The 16,988-nt window shown below is 56.5% G+C and overlaps 1 protein-coding gene across 3 annotated transcripts in view; it reads right to left on the bottom strand.

The window, feature by feature from the left end:
• Positions 1-16,988, bottom strand: part of GRM4 (glutamate metabotropic receptor 4) — a 99,756-nt gene that overhangs the window by 66,907 nt on the left and 15,861 nt on the right. Inside the window, exon 1 of one of the 3 annotated variants that reach the window (XM_061195142.1) lies at positions 4,620-4,705. The exons of the other annotated variants lie outside the window; for them this stretch is intronic. Coding sequence (XP_061051125.1) covers positions 4,620-4,705 — 86 coding nt within the window. Of the gene's footprint in view, positions 1-4,619; positions 4,706-16,988 lie in introns of those variants that run through there. 3 annotated transcript variants of the gene reach the window in all.

The following is a 16,988-nucleotide window of genomic DNA, read 5'->3' as shown; positions in this document are numbered from 1 at the left end:
GTACAGGAGGCAGCCCTGGGTATTTGAAGGAGGGCTTTTTAGGCAGAGGGAACACGTGTATGTACGTGTATGCACGTGTGTGTAAGCATGTACATGCATGTGTATCTGTGTGTTCCAACCTGAATCTGTTCTGAACCTGCCCCAGGCCTGGCCAGCAGCCCCAAACACCCCCCGGGGCACAGAGACACTGGCTGGGATGAACGTGGTGCCCCAGGTGCCAACAGCTCAGGCTCTGGGTCACTGGCTCCCCAACCAGCAGAATCTGAGGACCCCCTGAGAGTGGCCGGTCCCCATCCCACCCCATCCCACCCCATCCAGAGGAGTGTCGGGGGATAAGCAAGCTGCCCAACATCTCAGAGTGCCCCAAGGGCCCAGTCCCCACGGCCTCTGAAGGCCAGGGCTCTGTCAAGGCCAGGGTTTTGTTCATAGCAGTCAGGGGTGAACCCCCCACCCTGACCTGTGCAAGGCCTGGGGAACCCCGAGTCAAGCAGCTGGATGTCCGGGGCCATCACCACGGACACCTAGGGCCTCCTGACAGGAACCCCAACGCTCTTCCTGTGAGCGTGAGTATTTAAAAGCCCCTCCTCCTCCCTCCTCTTCCCTAACCCTTGCCTCAGCACTCTCTGGAGCCAACCTGCCCAGGGCTGTGCCACCCAGCTTTGCCATCCAGCTGTGCCACCTTAGGCAAGCAGGCAGCCTCTCTGGGCCTCAGTTTCCACCCCTATAAAGCAGTCACAGTAACAACAGAGAGGACTGCATTAGTGAGAACACACACAGGGCTGAAAACTGTGCCCAGCACATGGGGGCCCTCAGCAAATACTAGATATTATTAGAGAGGGAGGCAAGACTGGGACCGTTGTGCCCATTTTTCAGATGAGGAAACTGAGGCTCGGAGAGATGAAAGTGCCCTCTGAGTATCAGAGCCAGGAGAAATCAGAAACAAGGCACAGACCCAGCTCCCCTGCCTCCCTGTTCACCGTCCCCCAGTCCTGGCCTCAGACCCTGCACACCCTCCCAGCCGACTCTGCTCTTTCTGTTCCACCCACAAGCCAGGCCGGGCAGCCACACATTGAGGCCGGGATCCTGAAGCCCCCTCTGGCCACCAGCCCGACCCAGGCCAGGACCCAGGCAGACCCCAGGACCCCCACCTGCCTGGCGCAGCCCCTCTCACTTGGGGAGAAGAGGACCCTGCATGGGGCCGGTCAGACCCCGGAGTGGCTGCCTGCTCCTTGCCCTTCTGATCCTGGCTGCATGAGGCCTCGACTGCGCAGCTCTCAGCATCGGCTGTTTTCTTTGCAGATAAAAGGCAGCCAGGTTTTAGGTACATGAAAGCTGCTCAGGCAGGAATGTACGGTTCAGAGAGCTGGCGAGAGGGCAGAAGGCCAGCTTCCAAAGGCCTGGGGCGCCGTCGTTTCCCACCCGACCCCTCTCATGGCCTGAGCCACACGCCCTCTGCTGCAGAGACGGTGCCCGGGAGGAGCAGAGGTGCTGCCAGCCCACCTCCCTCCCTCCCCGGGGCCTCGGGGACAGGAGGGCATCTCACTGAGAGCCAGGCACACAGTAGGCGCCCCCCATACCCTTGTGGATCAGCGACCACCTCCTCTCAGCCAGGCGCTGAAGACACGGATTTAAATAACCCATCTTCCGGGCTTTCCTGGTGGTGCAGTGGTTAAGAATCCGCCTGCCAATGCAGGGGACACGGGTTCGAGCCCTGGTCCGGGAAGATCCCACATGCCGCGGAGCAACTAAGCCCGTGCACCGCAACTACTGAAGCCTGAGTGCCTAAAGCACGTGCTCCGCAACAAGAGAAGCCACCTCAATGAGAAGCCTGTGCCCCGCAGAGAAGAGTAGCCCCTGCTCGCCACAACTAGAGAAAGCCCGCATGCAGCAACGAAGACCCAACGCAGCCAAAAATAAGTAAATAAATTTATTTTTAAAAAATAAATAAATAACCCACCTTCAGAGAACCAGCCTGCTGGGGGGGTGGGGGGAGGAGGTCCTCGGAGTGAAATGCCTCCAGGCTGAAGTGCCGGGTTGGGGGCAACAGGGATTCACTGCGGGGAGAGTCAGACTGGGTCCTGAGGAGAGAGCAGAGGCTGGCAGGGTGGGTCGAGGGTGTAGACAGATTGAAGAGGAGAAATGGGGCGGTGCAGAGAGGGGGGTCAGGGGGAGTTCAAGGCAGCTGGGAAGGGCAGTCAGGTGAAGGAACTGGGGTACGGCAGAGGGGGGTACAGTGGGGGGACCCAGTACGTAGAGGGGCACCTGCCCTCAGTCCTGACCCAGCCCGACTCTGAGAGGGACCCCAGGGTTCAAGAGCAGAGAAGCAGGCTTCCAAAGCCTGGAAAGTGGGGGATGCCCTGAGCAGGGGGCTGGGCTGGCGTCTGGGTGGTCTGTGGTCAGCGTGGTCTGTGGAAGGGCTGGGATGGGTCCCAGATGGAAGGATGGTCTGCCAGCTGCCCTGGGCCTCATCCCCGCCACACGCTGGGGCCTTTCCCCTCAACAACCACCTTCCCCCCAACCCACTGGGCCATTTGGGGGCCACCGGCCACTTTCCCACAGACCCTGTGGGAATTCAGGCCAGGCCGGTCCAGGGTGACTCACTTCAGGACGCCGTCATTAATCAGATCCCATTACCCTGCGGACACAGCCCAGCCGCCAGCTCCGGACCCCGAGCACCAGGTCACTGGGGGCCGGGCCGTGTGACCCGGCCTGGCCTGGGCCCGCCGACCTCTGCCCCAGCACAGTCCATCAGCCTGCCCAGCCCACCCTGGGCGCCCTGACTAGGCCTTCTGCCCCTCTTGCTGCCCAGGGCACTCGGCCTCCCCGGCTCTGCCCCCTCCCCAGGCCCGGAGATGGGGTGTCCTCCTCTGCCCGAGTCACACAGGCCCCTCAGGCCAGCAGTCTTTCCCCTCCTTGACCGAGAAATGGACATCAGTCTCCAAGGCTGCAAGTGCTATCTTAAAAGACAGTGAAATCTGCCCACAAAGCCATGTGGTCCCTTCGCCTGGGCTGCTCTGTGGCCACCAGCCTCCCCTCCCGCCACAGGCTCCCAGCCCACCCACACACCTCAGAAACTCTGTTGATTCCATCATGAATTCACTCACTCAGTGCTTCCCTGAGCACCTACTAAGCACCTTGCACAATCTTTGGCACTGGGGCAAACACACAGAAACCAATCGCCGCTTTCATGGAGCTGACATTCCAGTAGGAGAGATGCCACTAAATGAGCCCGCACGTGACTAACATGGGTGCTGGTCCTTAGAGACACTTCCAGCTCCCTGACTTCCTGGCACCTGGCAAAATCCAACCACCTGCCCCTCATGCTTGGCGGGGGCCACCTGCCCTGTTCTGGCCACTGAGCTGGGAGCAGAAAATGCTACCATTTCGAGGCCAGAGCATCTCATTGCCATTGTGAGACCCTACAGGGTACATGTTCCCCCTGCTACGGTGACCAGCAATGTTCCAGGCCAGCCTGGTCCCTGAGGAGGTGGGCAGAGCACTCAGCCAAATCATGTGGACATGTAACATAGTAAGTATTCAGTTTACGTATTTTAAGCCACAGAGATGCGGGGGCTGTTTGTTCTTGCAGCACCTCCTCCTGATGCTGACAGACACAGGGGGCGTAAGCTCTAGCTCCAGGAGAGCAAGGAATGGGTCTTATTTACCTCCACTTCAAGAGCCTGGATGTGTCTGGTTCACACCCATCACAGGCTGGCTTGGGCTGAACTGAATTAAATTCACACACACACACACACACACACACAGATGTAATCATCGTCATCCTGAGAATGAGCATTTATTGAGTGCTTACTGTGTGCCAAGAACTGTGAAAAGTGGTTTTATATGACTAACACCTTTAAACTTACAATAACTGTACATGAAGTGGGCCCTCTTATTCTCCCTATTTTCCCAAAACTTAGGTACAGAGACATTAAGTAACTTGTGCAAGGGCACACAGCTAGTGATTGAGCTATGATTTGAACCCAGAGGGACGAGCTCCAGAGTCCATTTTACTGTCATGTAAAACCTCAGCCTCCCCCTTCACAAGTGGGCCTACACATACATGTACACACACACACACACACACACACACACACACAGAACCTGAGGGTGACGGCAGTAGCCTCCAGTGACAAGGAGGGCCGCCCACATCGACTGTGGCCACAGCAGGGAGAGCCAGCCCTACTACCCCTCTGTGCTCAGCCAGCACCTCCACTCCTGGCTATCACACTATGGGCTGAAGTGGTCCATCCGTCCCCGTCACAAAGGATCGGGCAGGGGTGGGGGCCAGGGGCCCCAGAGGGTTGTGTAAATGGCTCTGCTTTGAGCAACAGCTAATTTCTGAACATAATTATTAATTTCATGCTTATCATATGCAAACCTCTGTCTCCCAGACGAGATGAAATTGATTTAATTAGAAATTCCATCATCAAGCCTTTTGGATCCAAGCTTTTAATTAGGGTCACCAACCCCACCCATGGCTGCCAGAGAGTGGGTTCATGGCCCCTGACTCCCCCCGAGGCCCCAGGCACAGCCAGCATGTGTAGGTCCCTCCACTGCCACCAGGGCCCCGCTGCCCAGGTCAGGGCCCCTCACCAGGACCCTCACCTACCTCCCACCCACAGCACGGCCCCACAGTCACAAGGGGCATCTTTTTCCTGCTGGCATCATAATGGGGAAATAGTATGGGAAGAGTTCGTATCATCTTGCAGCTGGAAGGACTGAAATGTTTAAGGTGGCAGAAGACAGGAGAGATAACAGGTCTCCCCTCTTCCTGAGAAACTCACACACCAGCCTTCTTCTGGGAGCCCCTGCTGGGTGCTAATAAAATGCCCTTTACAGCTCAGCTTAGGGCCATCTGTCAAAATGATCAACAACACTTGGCATTTTAACAAAGCGTTTTCAACACATTACCTCTGACTTCATCTCCAGCTACCATCCTGGCCTCGCTCACGTGGCTCCAGCCACACTGGCCTCGTTGCTGTTCCCTTGAACATGCCAGGCACACTCTGCCTCAGGGCCTTTGCACTGGCTGTTCCCTCTGCCTGACTGCTCTTCCCCCAGGTCTCCCCAGAGACGCATGTGGCTTGCTCTCTCACATCCTTCCCTTCAAGACTACTCAAACATCACCTTCTCAGACCACCCTATTTAATACCAATCTAGCATCCCTCTCCTGCACCCCATCTCCACCTCCCTTGCTCTGATTTTCCCCATAACAATGATCACTTTCTAACATGCTCTAGATTTACTTGCTTATTTCATTTATTAACCGCCTCCCCCTAAAACATCAGCTCCATGAATCCAGGGGCCTTTTTTTATTCCCCACTGTGTCCTCGGATGCCTGGCACAGCACTTGGCTCAATAAACTCAAGGGCCACTTCATTCCCTCCACACAGCCAGCCTGAGGACAAGCTCAGCAGGGCCCCGAGCACCTTAGACAGGTGAGGAAACGGAGGCTCAGAGCCTTGGGGCCTTGCCAAGGTGACAGAGATGACCGAGTTCTGATTCTCACATGGTCTGACACTTCACCTGGGTAAGTGGAGGGCATTGCTCTGCGGAAGGGGGCCGCTCCACAGCAGCACCCTGCTCACGGAAGATGCTCTGAGGTCTCCCTCCTCCCACCCCAGGGCTCAGCTCATGCACCTCCTGGGGCCCTATCCCCCTGATTTCACAGTGATATCCTAGAAGGCACTCGTTGGGGGGCCATCCCCCACCCACCTATGTCTCTCCCTCCCGGGAACCCACCCAGCCTCTTATCAGGAAAGCAAGGGGACACTTGGATTAATTTCCAGGCCTGCTCTGAATTATGTTTTCCAGGAGAGAACCAGACAGATGCAGGCAACACGCCTTTGAACAAATATTTCCCCAGAAAGTGCTTTATTCAGTACCTTGTCTCACCCTTTTAAACATTATATGTTTTCTTAGGAGCCCAGGAAAAAAGGGGGGATGCCGATAAGGCACGGAGCCTGGAAAAGAATAGAGGGCGCAGAGTGGAGAGCCTCGCAGGGCTGACAAAGGAGCGGGTTCTGATGCAGGCTCGGGGGAATTACCGCAGATAAGAGCCGGCAGGGGAGCAGGCGGCGTAAGGGCGAGAAGAAACAAGATCCTCAAATCAGCACTTGTCCTATTTCATAAGCAAAATTTAGATCAATAAATTACACTCACTTTTGCAGGTTTTACATGCTGACTCCATAACCTTGTCAAGAGTGACATGTGGGGGGAGGCCGAGGGACGGAGGAGCCCAGAGTCTGGGGAGGAAGGGTGGGGGCCAGGGGAGCCCCATGGGGCTGCAGTGCCTGCACCCCCTTCTCCTAGAAGGGCCCAAAGCCCAGGTTTCCGGAGGTGAGAAGCAGGCCACCACACCCTCTGCCCACTGCCTCGCTGCAAGACTGCAGGCAAGTCACCGCCCCTGTGAGCCTCAGTCTCCTCATCTGTCCAGTGGGCACAGTGGTGAGAACCGGCCTCTGTCAACAGACATGAAAGCTTGGAAAGAGACACGAATATCCAAGCTGCCAGGAGCCATTATTATATGTCTGATATATACCAGGTGCGGCAGCTACTGATACAGACTCTCCTGTTGATTCTCACCACACCCTGAGGGAGCACGAAGCTTTCCTTCGCGCCGATTGACACGAGAGGCTGCAGCTCAGAGCTGAGGCCCGTGCCTGGGGTCACCTAGCGTTGGGGCCGGGAGCCACACCCAGGCCCACCTAATGGCCAAGCTGGGCTTTCTCCATGCCATGAGGCTGCCTGTGGGCCAGGGAGCCGGGCAGCACCGGGCACCAGGCCACACCCAAGTGTCCAAGGGGCAGGGGCTCGGGACCAGCCCAGGGGGCTGCCGTACCCCAGGGCGTCGAGGTGAGGGTGCGGCTGAGCAGGGACCGGGCACTCAGAACCAGCCGGGCCGGGGCCGGGCATCCTGAGAGCCGGGTGGGGCGGCAGAAGGCAGGAGGCTGCGCAGGTATTAGCAGAATCCAAGCAGGTCCAGGAGCTACCGTTTCAGAAGCTCCTACACCACGCCCAGCACTCCACAGGGATTCTCTCATTTAATCTGCACACAATAACCCCACGAAGTGAATGCTATTATTACCTTCATTTTGCAGATAAGACAACTGAGGCCCAAGAAAATATGGAAACAAAATCACACAGCAAGTGGCAAGGCAGGATTTGAACCCAGGTCTGTCTGACTCCGGCACCTGGGCGCTCTCACCCCTACGCCCCGCCTGGTACATACTCCGTTTTCGTTGCCAGCCTCCTGCCCTCTGCCCACACCATCCCTGCCCCTGGGAAGCAGCTAGGATGGGGAGCCAAGAGTCCTTGCTCCTGGCCTTTCCTCACCACATCTCTTGGACACACACTTCCCGTGTCCGAGCCTCAGTTTCCGCATCTGTTCAGTGGAGGTTTAATGAGCCCTGGACTCACAATTAAGGACAGAGGACGGGGCCTCCACGATGTGGGGGTGACATCCAGAAGCCTCTTCCACAGAACCCGCTGAGCCCACCCCCAAGCTGTGGGTGTCGGGGGCGGGGCCGGGACGACCTCAGTGAACGGGGTGCCCCTGGAGCATCTGTAACGGCACTGTCCTGCTGGCCAGCGATGGGGGCATGGCCAGGCGGGGAGAGACGAACCACAGCGTCTGCCCAGTGTTCTCCCAAGTCAGGTAAATGTGCTGCGCTGCGTAGAATATATGGCTCTGTATTAATATAATATGATATAATGGGATGTACGAACATTATCGAACACACAAGCCGATAAAAGTCACATCACCATCACTCCAGGTAATTTATATCACAGCTCAGCCACAGCCAGGCTGGCAGGGAGGAGGCCCCACTGGAGCGAGGGAGCCTGAGCCCTGGGCTGGACAGGGGAATGGGTAGGCCAAGTGCAGCAATTTAGCCAAGACCACAGGGCAGGCTGACAACCAGCCACCTGCAGAGCTCATCTCTCCCCTGCCCACCCCCCTTTGACCCAGCACTGCCTCCCGGGGCCCTGGGATGGAGCCAGCTGCTGAGAACCCAGCCTGCAGGGGGCACCGCCAACCTCCAGGGGCTTCTCTGATTCCTAGCTGCCCCCACCGCTGTCCTCAGGCACTGGCAGCCCCTGGCGCTGACCCATCTCTCACCAGCACCCTCAGGAAGGGGGCCCCATGCAGGTGTACCTGGGGTGCTGTTCTAACCCAGGGTTCCCTCTTGGGGGACGTTTGTTGTGGAAGCCCCATCTCCATCTGCAAAACAAGGGTTTCTGGGCCCTGGCAAGGGTGGAGGTGATATGGGCCTCCCACCCCATCATGCATTCATTTAAAATATATTTACAGGATTTCTCTGGTGGTGCAGTGGTTAAGAATCTGCCTGCCAATGCAGAGCACATGGGTTCAATCCCTGTCTGGGAAGATCCCACATGCCGCGAAGCAACTAAGCCCGTGCGCCTAGACCCGTGCTCCACAACAAGAGAAGCCACCGCAATGAGAAGCCCGCGCGCCGCAACGAAGAGAAGCCCCCACTCGCCGCAACTAGAGAAAGCCCGTGCGCAGCAACGAAGACCCAGTGCAGCCAAAAATAAACAAATAAACTTATTAAACAAAAATAAAATATATTTACTGAGCACTCATTCTGTGCCCAGCGCCATGGTAGGCACCGGGGAGACCACAGTGAGCAAAAGCAGACAAACCGCTGTTCCCGTGGAGCTGAGTCCTGTGGGAGAGATGGTCTCTAACCAGATACGCACACCAACACATACATAATCATAACCTCTGAGATGGGCTGGGAAGAGGTCAGCAGGGTGCGGGGGGCACCTGTGAGAGCCTGGAATAAGGGCCTGAATCTGGTCAGGGCACCCAAGGAGGGCTCCCTGAGGAGGGGCAGTGAGCTGACACCTGAAGGATGGGTAGGCAATACCCAGGTAAAGAGGGAAGAACAATCCAGATAGAAGGTGAGACAGGTGCAAAGGCCCTGTGGCTGGTTCAAGGAAAGGCAAAAACACAGAGAGGATGGGAGAATATAGCATGAGACATGGTTGTACTGGAAACAGATCCGGGGCAAGATGGGAACCACCAAGTGCATTGGGAAGGCTACTGCACTAGTCCAGGTAAGAGGTGAGGGTGGCCTGGCCCAGGGGTGTGTGTGGAGATAGAGAGAAGTATGACCCCCCAAAAGCCCTCCAGCTCCAAGTGTCTCCCTCTGTGACAAAACTCTCAGTGAGCCCTCCCCTGAACTCTGAGCGCACCCAAGACCAAAAGAAGAGCCTGAAGCCAGGAGCCAGGCAAACAAGTTCTCCGGGGTCAGCTGCCCGCTTCTCCTCTGGGCCAAGCCCATTCCTTCAAGATAACTGGGCTCCTGGGGATTCTCCAGCTGCCCCAGTGACATAGCAGGTTGAGGAGGAGCCAGGGACTCAGCCCAGAGCGGAGGGGAAGCTACCCGCCTCTCACCCCCATTGCCGGCACCTTCTACCGCTCTGAGATCTGGCCAGGGTGGAAAGAGCCTGAATTCTAGTCTGTCACTAACTCATCGTGTGACCTCAAACTAGACCCTCTTCCATCCTGTGCCCCAGGTTTCTCATCTAATAATCATAAAATAACAATCACAGTAATAACTGACATTTACTGAATGCTTACTATGTGCCAGGCTCTGTTCTCAGCATTCATTTATTTCGTCCTCACCAGACACCTGTCATCAAGGTACTAGCATTCTGCCTACTTTACAGGTGAGGAAACCGAGGTCCAGAGAAGTTGAATTACTTGCCCAAAGACATGCATCTGAACTCTCGCCGCTGGGCTCCACCTGCCACCAGCCTCTGCCACCTCCCCGTGGAAGTAAGGATTGACCTGAATCACCTCTGAGACACCCCAGCTCTGTTGTGCTGCCTCTGTGCCTCTCAGCCCAGAAATTTGGCCTCCAGCCTGGAAGGGCCCAGCTCCTCCCAAAGGATGGCAGGTAGGATTTGGGGGGGAATCTCTCCCCAGACCCTTCTGCTTCCTTCCATCTACTGCAGAAACCTGCAGATGTCTGATTCCGTTCAGCGACCACAGCCCACCTGCCCACAGTGTGCCTGGTACTGTGATGGGATGGGGACAGCACGGTCCTGCCCAGTACTGAGGACCTGCTCTACGCTGTTCCCCCAGCAGCCCAGGTGGGATGAGTCCCGGGCACCCACCGAGGTACCAGCTCATGATGGCAGTGGCCCTGGAACTTCCCTTCTTACTTCTCCTCCATCCTGAGGGCACCTCCCAGGAAAGCTGCCCGCCATGCTCATCTCAGGTCTGCTCTGGGGTCTGACGTGTGACTGGGCCTTCTAACCTCACTAATTTAATTCTGACAACACCCCTTCCAGGTGGACATTGCTCTCTGCACTTTATGGGCAAGGACCTGGAGACAGGAAAGAAGTCGTTGGCCCTCAATCCCTCAGCTACTGATGGAAACCCAGGCCCACCAATGCCAGAGCAGGAATCCTTCCATCCTGCTGCCCGGCCTCCCTCCAAGCCCACAGCGAGAGCCACCAGCACATCTGGGGCCTGTCCAGACAATGAGGGGACAGGCAGGACATGCCCACAGACTCCCCCTGTCCCAGCCCACGTGTCCAGTTTCCAGCAACTGGTGATCTGAGCTGACGCTTCTCTCTGAGAGGGAAGCCCGGAGCGGATCTTGGCCCCTCCCACCTGGTCCCCCCGACTCAAGCCCCTGCCCCAGAATCTCCATAAAGCCAGAGAGTTGACAAAGGTCTGCCCGTGAGCCTGGGCCTCAGCAGGTCCCACTGGGGGCAGCCGCTGGGAGCAGTGCCCGGAGAGGGGTCCCGTCTCCCAGCGCAGCCAGGCCCAGCAGACAGCGGGCACCTGCAGGGACAATTCAGAAGGGCCCAAAGCCTCCCAAGCATCTCCCCAACACCTGCTGCCTGGCCGACTTCAGCTCTTACCAACCCTCCCCCCACTCACTTCCCTCTGGCCACACTGGCCTCCTTAAACAGCCCCTGAGCCCCAAGCGTGGTCCAGCCTCACAGCCTTTGCACGTGCCGTGCCCTCTGCCCGGCTGGCTTCCCCCCGCAGAGCCACAGAGTACATACACCCTTTCACTCATTCACATCTCTGATCAAACATCACCTTCTCAGAGAGGCTGTCACTGAACAGCTCATCTCAAGCAGCCCCACACCCCTCCCTGGCCCCTGACCCATGGCCCTTCTCACTCGACTTGATATAACACATCTCTGCTGGAGGAAGTGTCTGGAAGGAGCTGTGCCTCACAGGATTGGCAGCCTCAACAGCCTGTGAGTCACAGGCGTTGAGGCGTCCCGCACCCACTGCCCAGCCTCAGGAGTTAGAGGTCGAGCTGGTGTCCCTCCCCTAGCCCAGGCTTCAGGGCCATCTATCCTGCCTGGCAGCTCTCCTTCACCTGCCCCTTTCTCCAGCTCAGGCCTGGAGATGAAGACAGCAAGAAGGTCCTTTAGGGCGGGCTGGTGGAGTGGAGGGTCAGGAGGCCACAGGGAACAGCCTCTCTCCAGGGGACCCCTGTGTCCCCCAGGCAACACGGAGCCAAGCAGAGACAGGTCTCCCCATGGTCACCCTCAGGGCAGCCAAGGCCTGCCCAGGTGGACACTCCAGGTAATCCACTCTCATGCTCCAGAGTATCAGCCAATGGGGGCAGGGACCAAGGAGGAGGAAACACGCACACACGGACACAGACGTGGACACACCTGGCAGCCCTGCCAGGAGCCGGCAGATTCAGTCCACCAAAACCGAAGGACCCGCTCACGTGCATGTGCCGAGGGCATCGCACACACACACACACACACACACGTGTGCTTGCCCCTGCCCACTCCACATACACCCAGGTACACAGACACGAGAGCACACACTACACACACAGAATTACATGAGTCACACACAGATACACCTAGAGACAGATGGTATGCTCTGAGCCAGGCATGCACACTAGGTCCACCTGAGTGTACCTGAGACACCCGCCCCCATATTCAGGAGCACAAGCTCACACAAGCACGCCCTGAGTCCCACACACACATCCTGGACACACAAGCACACATGCTGGCAGTGGCTCATGGTGCTAAATATACCTGAATGTGTGTGTGTGTGCGTGCACGCACGCACACACACTCCTGTATAATCAGGATGGGCAGGGGCAGCATTTACTGTGCATTTTGGGGAGCACAAAAGAATGTTCATAACACCCCGTGAACTGTCACCACCCTGCCCAGCTGCCCACCAAGCAGCTGGAACTCTCAACTGCCCACAGTGAGCAGGAAAGTGCTGACCACTCTCCGCCATTACCGCCCGGCAAGGGGCGGTTTTTCTGCAGGGTTGATCCAACCAATAGGAGATCCAGACTGGCAGGGGCAGAGCTCAAGGTGGGCGAGGGCTGATGAGCCTAGACAGGATCAGTGGGGGTCGAGGGGGACCGAAGGACTGGGAACCAGGGGGAGGGGCAGCCCAGAGACTGTGAGCCCGCCTGCCATGCTCGTCCGCCTGTCCTGCTCCCTTGGATACCATGGGTTGGGGAGAGGGCTGGAGTTGGCAGGCCTGTCCCTCACTCCAGGCCCCAGCCCACCCAGGTAACTGGCACTGCTGGAGGGAGAGCGCCCTGGCTGGCCAGCACTTCCCACCGTTCCCCGGGTGTCCAGCACTTCCATGAGGCTGCAGGGACGTGAAGACCCCCAACAAGAAATGGGGGCCTTGCCCAGAGACCCCGAGACAGGGGAGGCCTCATCCCTCACCCCAAGTCGTACCTAAATAACTGTAGTGGAAAAGAGGGGCAGGATCACTCCTGTGAACCAAGCCCCGCTCCAGCCCAGGGAGGAGAGAGCAGTGTCGGTAATTTGTTTTAATAATCCTGCTGAACTGGGAGAAAATTAACAAATGAGAAACCAGTTCGAAATTAATCAAACTTCCCTGTCCATCCCCCCACCTTCCATCTCAATGAAGGTTATTTATCCAACGCGCAATAGAACACAGAATTAAATTAAACTGGCCCTTTCTTTGAGTCCTCTCCCCCAGCCCCAGGGAGGCAGTGTCTCCCGCTCACAGCTCTATAAGCAGCTCCTGGAGGACCTCAGCAGATCCACGGCTCCCGACAGCAATCAGAGGGGTTTCCCCAGAAGGGGCCCCGCAGTGAACGCACTCCCAGTCTGGGTCTCACCGCCAGCTCTCTGCCAAACATATGAGCGGCAGATAACTCAACCACCCTCCCGAGGAGGGACGGAGGGAGGTTCCTGAGGTTGGGCCTGAGCTGATTGGAGGCTGGGGAGTCCCCAGGTTCTCTGTGGGGGAGAGAAAGGCTTGGTATGGAAGGTGCGGAGCGTGAGCAGCCCCCCAGATGAGGACAGTCTGCTGCCCACAGCAGGTTCCAGCTGGAAACACCTTCCTGGCCCCAACCTCTTGGTGGGAAGGGGCTGGAGGGGGCACAGGGTTCAGGCGAAGCTGAAGAAGGACCTCCTGTGAGGACAGGACTCAGCCCAGGGCTCAGGCATCAGGGGGTCACGGCATCACCCTCAGGGCAAGGGTGCACCCCGCACCCACCACTTCCTTGGGCAGTCTGTCCGGCACGTGCTTCCCTAAATATCTCTTCCCTGCAGCTTTTGAATCCACGCCTATTCCAGCCAGGGCCACCACCTGGAGTCACAGGTTCCTAAATCACTACTCTCAGGGCCCCCTTCAACCATTCCCTTCGGTCTGCCCTCTAGCTTTGAAATTTGTAATAATAATGGCCTTCCCTCCACAGCTTTCACAGACATTCTCCCATTTAAACCTCACATCAACTCAGTGAGGGAGACATTTGCCACGATGCTCACCTTATGGTGACTGAGGCCCCTAGAGGGCCCTGAAAAGGCACATCCAGCAGTGGCTGAGGGTCCCAGCCGCAGCGCATCAGGGATTGGGGACCAGGAGCCTGGGGCAGGGGGGCGGGAAGAACAGGGCTCTGCAGAATTGCCAGGCCTCCTGGAAGCCTCCTCAGCGGCTTTCTGCGGAGGAGGGCTGGGGGCTGACTGCCCCCTGGGAGGAGGGGAGAGGGAGGGAGGGTTATTACACATAAACTCCTCCATGCCTGCCTCTGACACGGCTACACCTTCAGCCCACACAGGGCAGCCAGGGGGCCTTTGACACCATAAATCTGATCCCATCACTTTCTGCTTAAAACCCTCCACAGGACACTCATGCATCTGGAGTGAACAGCCACACTGTCCTGGGACCCAGAGCTCCTGCTGACCCAGCCCTGCCGCCTCTTCACCTCCTCTCTGAACAGGCTCCTTGTTCTTCAGATGCACCAAGAATGTTCCTGCTTCGGGGCCTTGGCACTGGCTGTGCCCTTCACCCACAATACCATCCAGGCACCTGGTTCCCTTCCTTACTTGCCTGGGTCTGTATTCAAATGCCCCTTCCCTGACCACCTGGTTTAAAAGAGCTCTTCACCTCCTCCATCACTCTCGAAACCCCTGGCCCTCTGCAATTTTCCTCCACAGCACCTGTCACCTCTTGAATTGCTGCTTGTTTACTGTCTTTCTCCCCCTTTAGAAGGTCAGCTCCATGTGGGCAAGGATTACTTGTGTTTTTGTTCCCTGCTCTATTCCTAACCTAGCCTAACATATGACTCACTAATTATTTGATTGGTGAATGAATGAATGAATGAATGACACTATGCTTAAGGCCATCATTCGGGCCACCATATGGCCCTCCAGTCTGAACTGTTCCATCAGTCTCCTAACCATTCTCTCAGCCTCAGGCCTCGGCCTGCAACCAAACCTCCACTCCACACCCAAAGGAATATTTTAACCCCCAAATCGGACCAAGGCACCATCCTGCAGGATCAAGCCCACACTCCTGGCCTCAGCTCCTAATCCATCCCAACTCCCTCTCCACTGACCCTCTCCCGTGCCAGGAGCCCTGCTGCATCCATGCCAGACATACCTGAAGTTCCAACCATACCTGTCCTTTCCACTGGAGCACTGTCATGGCTCCCTCTCTGCCTGCAGGACACCTCCTCCAGGCAGCTACCCCATGTATGCCCTGTCAGAACCGACCTCTCCCTACTCTGAGCCCCCACACACCCTCGCCTGTACCTCCACCACAGCCCTCCCACACCCCTCCCACACCCCCAAATTGAGCTGTGACAAATCATATGCATGTCATACCTCCGCATCCAGGAAGGACCCAGATTTATTCACTGGCAATCTCTCCCATCTCCACCACCTGCTCCGGTATCTTGCACAAACTTGGAGCTCCATACATATTTGCTGAATCCAATGGAACCAGTTCAAACACAGCCCAGGGAGAGTGCCCATTAAGAAGGGCCTTTCCTCCAAGTTGCTGCCATTTCAGGCTGCTCTGAGGACAAATGGACCTTTAAGTGTCACTTAATTGCAGCACACAGGAGCAGCTGGCCCCGCATTCCACTCACCTCTCCTTGGGGGTTGCCTGGGAGGAAACCGATTCACAGCGGTTGAGAGGTGACCAGGGCCCTGTTAAAATGGCAACGCACCGCCTCTGGTCCAGCCACCAGCCCATAATAGCAGCTCCTGGCCCACCCAGCAGCTTGCATGTTGAGCACACGTGTGGCCACCCCCATGGGTGAGAACAGCAGGCACAACACAGCCACCAATGAATTATTTATTCCGTACATTGTTAGCACAGCAGAGAGAGTAACCGTGTCTCCAGCCTTCAATTAAAATATCAAGGCGCCTGCACCGTCTGCCCAGCCACATGCCCAGCTCCCACCAAAACTGGCAGGATAGCACCTCCTGGGAAGCTATAGCGCCCCCAAGGCCAGCTCTACTGCCCCCTCCTCTGCTTCCCAACAGCCAAGTCCTGTTTCAGCACCATGGACAGTGGCCTCCAGGCTCCTCTGGGGATCTGCCCCTGAGACACCCAGCACACCTTTCAGGGCTCTAAAAGACCATTTAGTAAATCGATGACCTGAAAGAGCCTCTCCAGATTCCCAAAGCTGCCCTGGGACAAGCCTCGGTGAGTTCTTAGCCTAACTCCCATTCTCCATCCTCTCCCAGCCCACCCCTACAATACTACAGCACATGGCTGGAAGGCAGGAGTTCAAGGCCCTCACCTCAGCTCCTCCCCAGGCTCCTTGACAACTCTAGGCAGGTCACACCACCTCCCTGGGCTCCAATTTTTTCACTCGGAAAATGCAAATGACGGTGGCCAGGCTGTGACCTCAGGGATTGTCACAACCAATGGAAAGGAATTTTGACAAGGTATAAATGTCGGCCATGCCAGAAGAGGGCTTTAATTTCATACGGGTGGGTTTCTTCAGCCTTTCCACCCCTATCCCAACCTGGAAAACCCTGATTCTAGGGCACAGGCTCAGGATGAAGAAAAAGCTGACAGATCCTTCAGGAGTTGGCTGGGTCACAAGCTAACTAGGTCACCCACGAGATTTAATTCAACAACCCCCAGACTAGAATATGAGGCCGAGTGAAATCAAAGTGGGCGAGCTGAAAAAGAGCAAGAAATTCCAAACACATGCCGCTGAGAACTGTGGAATGAGCAGAGGTTTCAGGGATAGGCAGTGCTGCAGGCCTCTGCTGCTTTCTGGACAAGCCTCAGTTTCCTCACCTGTAGAATAGGGCCAGTGCGACGGACTTCCTAGCCAGTGACTTACATTAGATAACCTATGTGAAACTCCTGACACAGGGCCAGGCACATAAATTCAACTATTCATTTTATGAAGCACCTATCAGGTTCCAGGCCCTAGAGATAGAGCAGACAAGAAAAGGGACACAACCGTGCCCTGTAGAGCTGACATCCAAGTGACCAATGCTGTTATCCATCAGGATGTCAGGAGAGGTGGCATTCAAGATGGGCCTTTGAAGCACAGGTGGAATTTCCAAAGCAAAAAAAAATGTGGCGGGAAGGTATAATCCCTTTAGGGAAATGTTTGGCAGTTTCTCCTAAATCTAATCATTCATGCAGCCAAAGAGCCAGCAATCATATCTACTCATATTTATATATATAATATAAATGAGCACTAATGTCCACTAAA

Source organism: Eubalaena glacialis, chromosome 7 (genome assembly GCF_028564815.1).
Source record: "Eubalaena glacialis isolate mEubGla1 chromosome 7, mEubGla1.1.hap2.+ XY, whole genome shotgun sequence".
NCBI classification, from domain to species: domain Eukaryota; kingdom Metazoa; phylum Chordata; class Mammalia; order Artiodactyla; family Balaenidae; genus Eubalaena; species Eubalaena glacialis.
The sequence above is the reverse complement of the archived record's forward strand: the minus strand, read 5'-3'. Positions and strand labels throughout refer to the sequence as shown.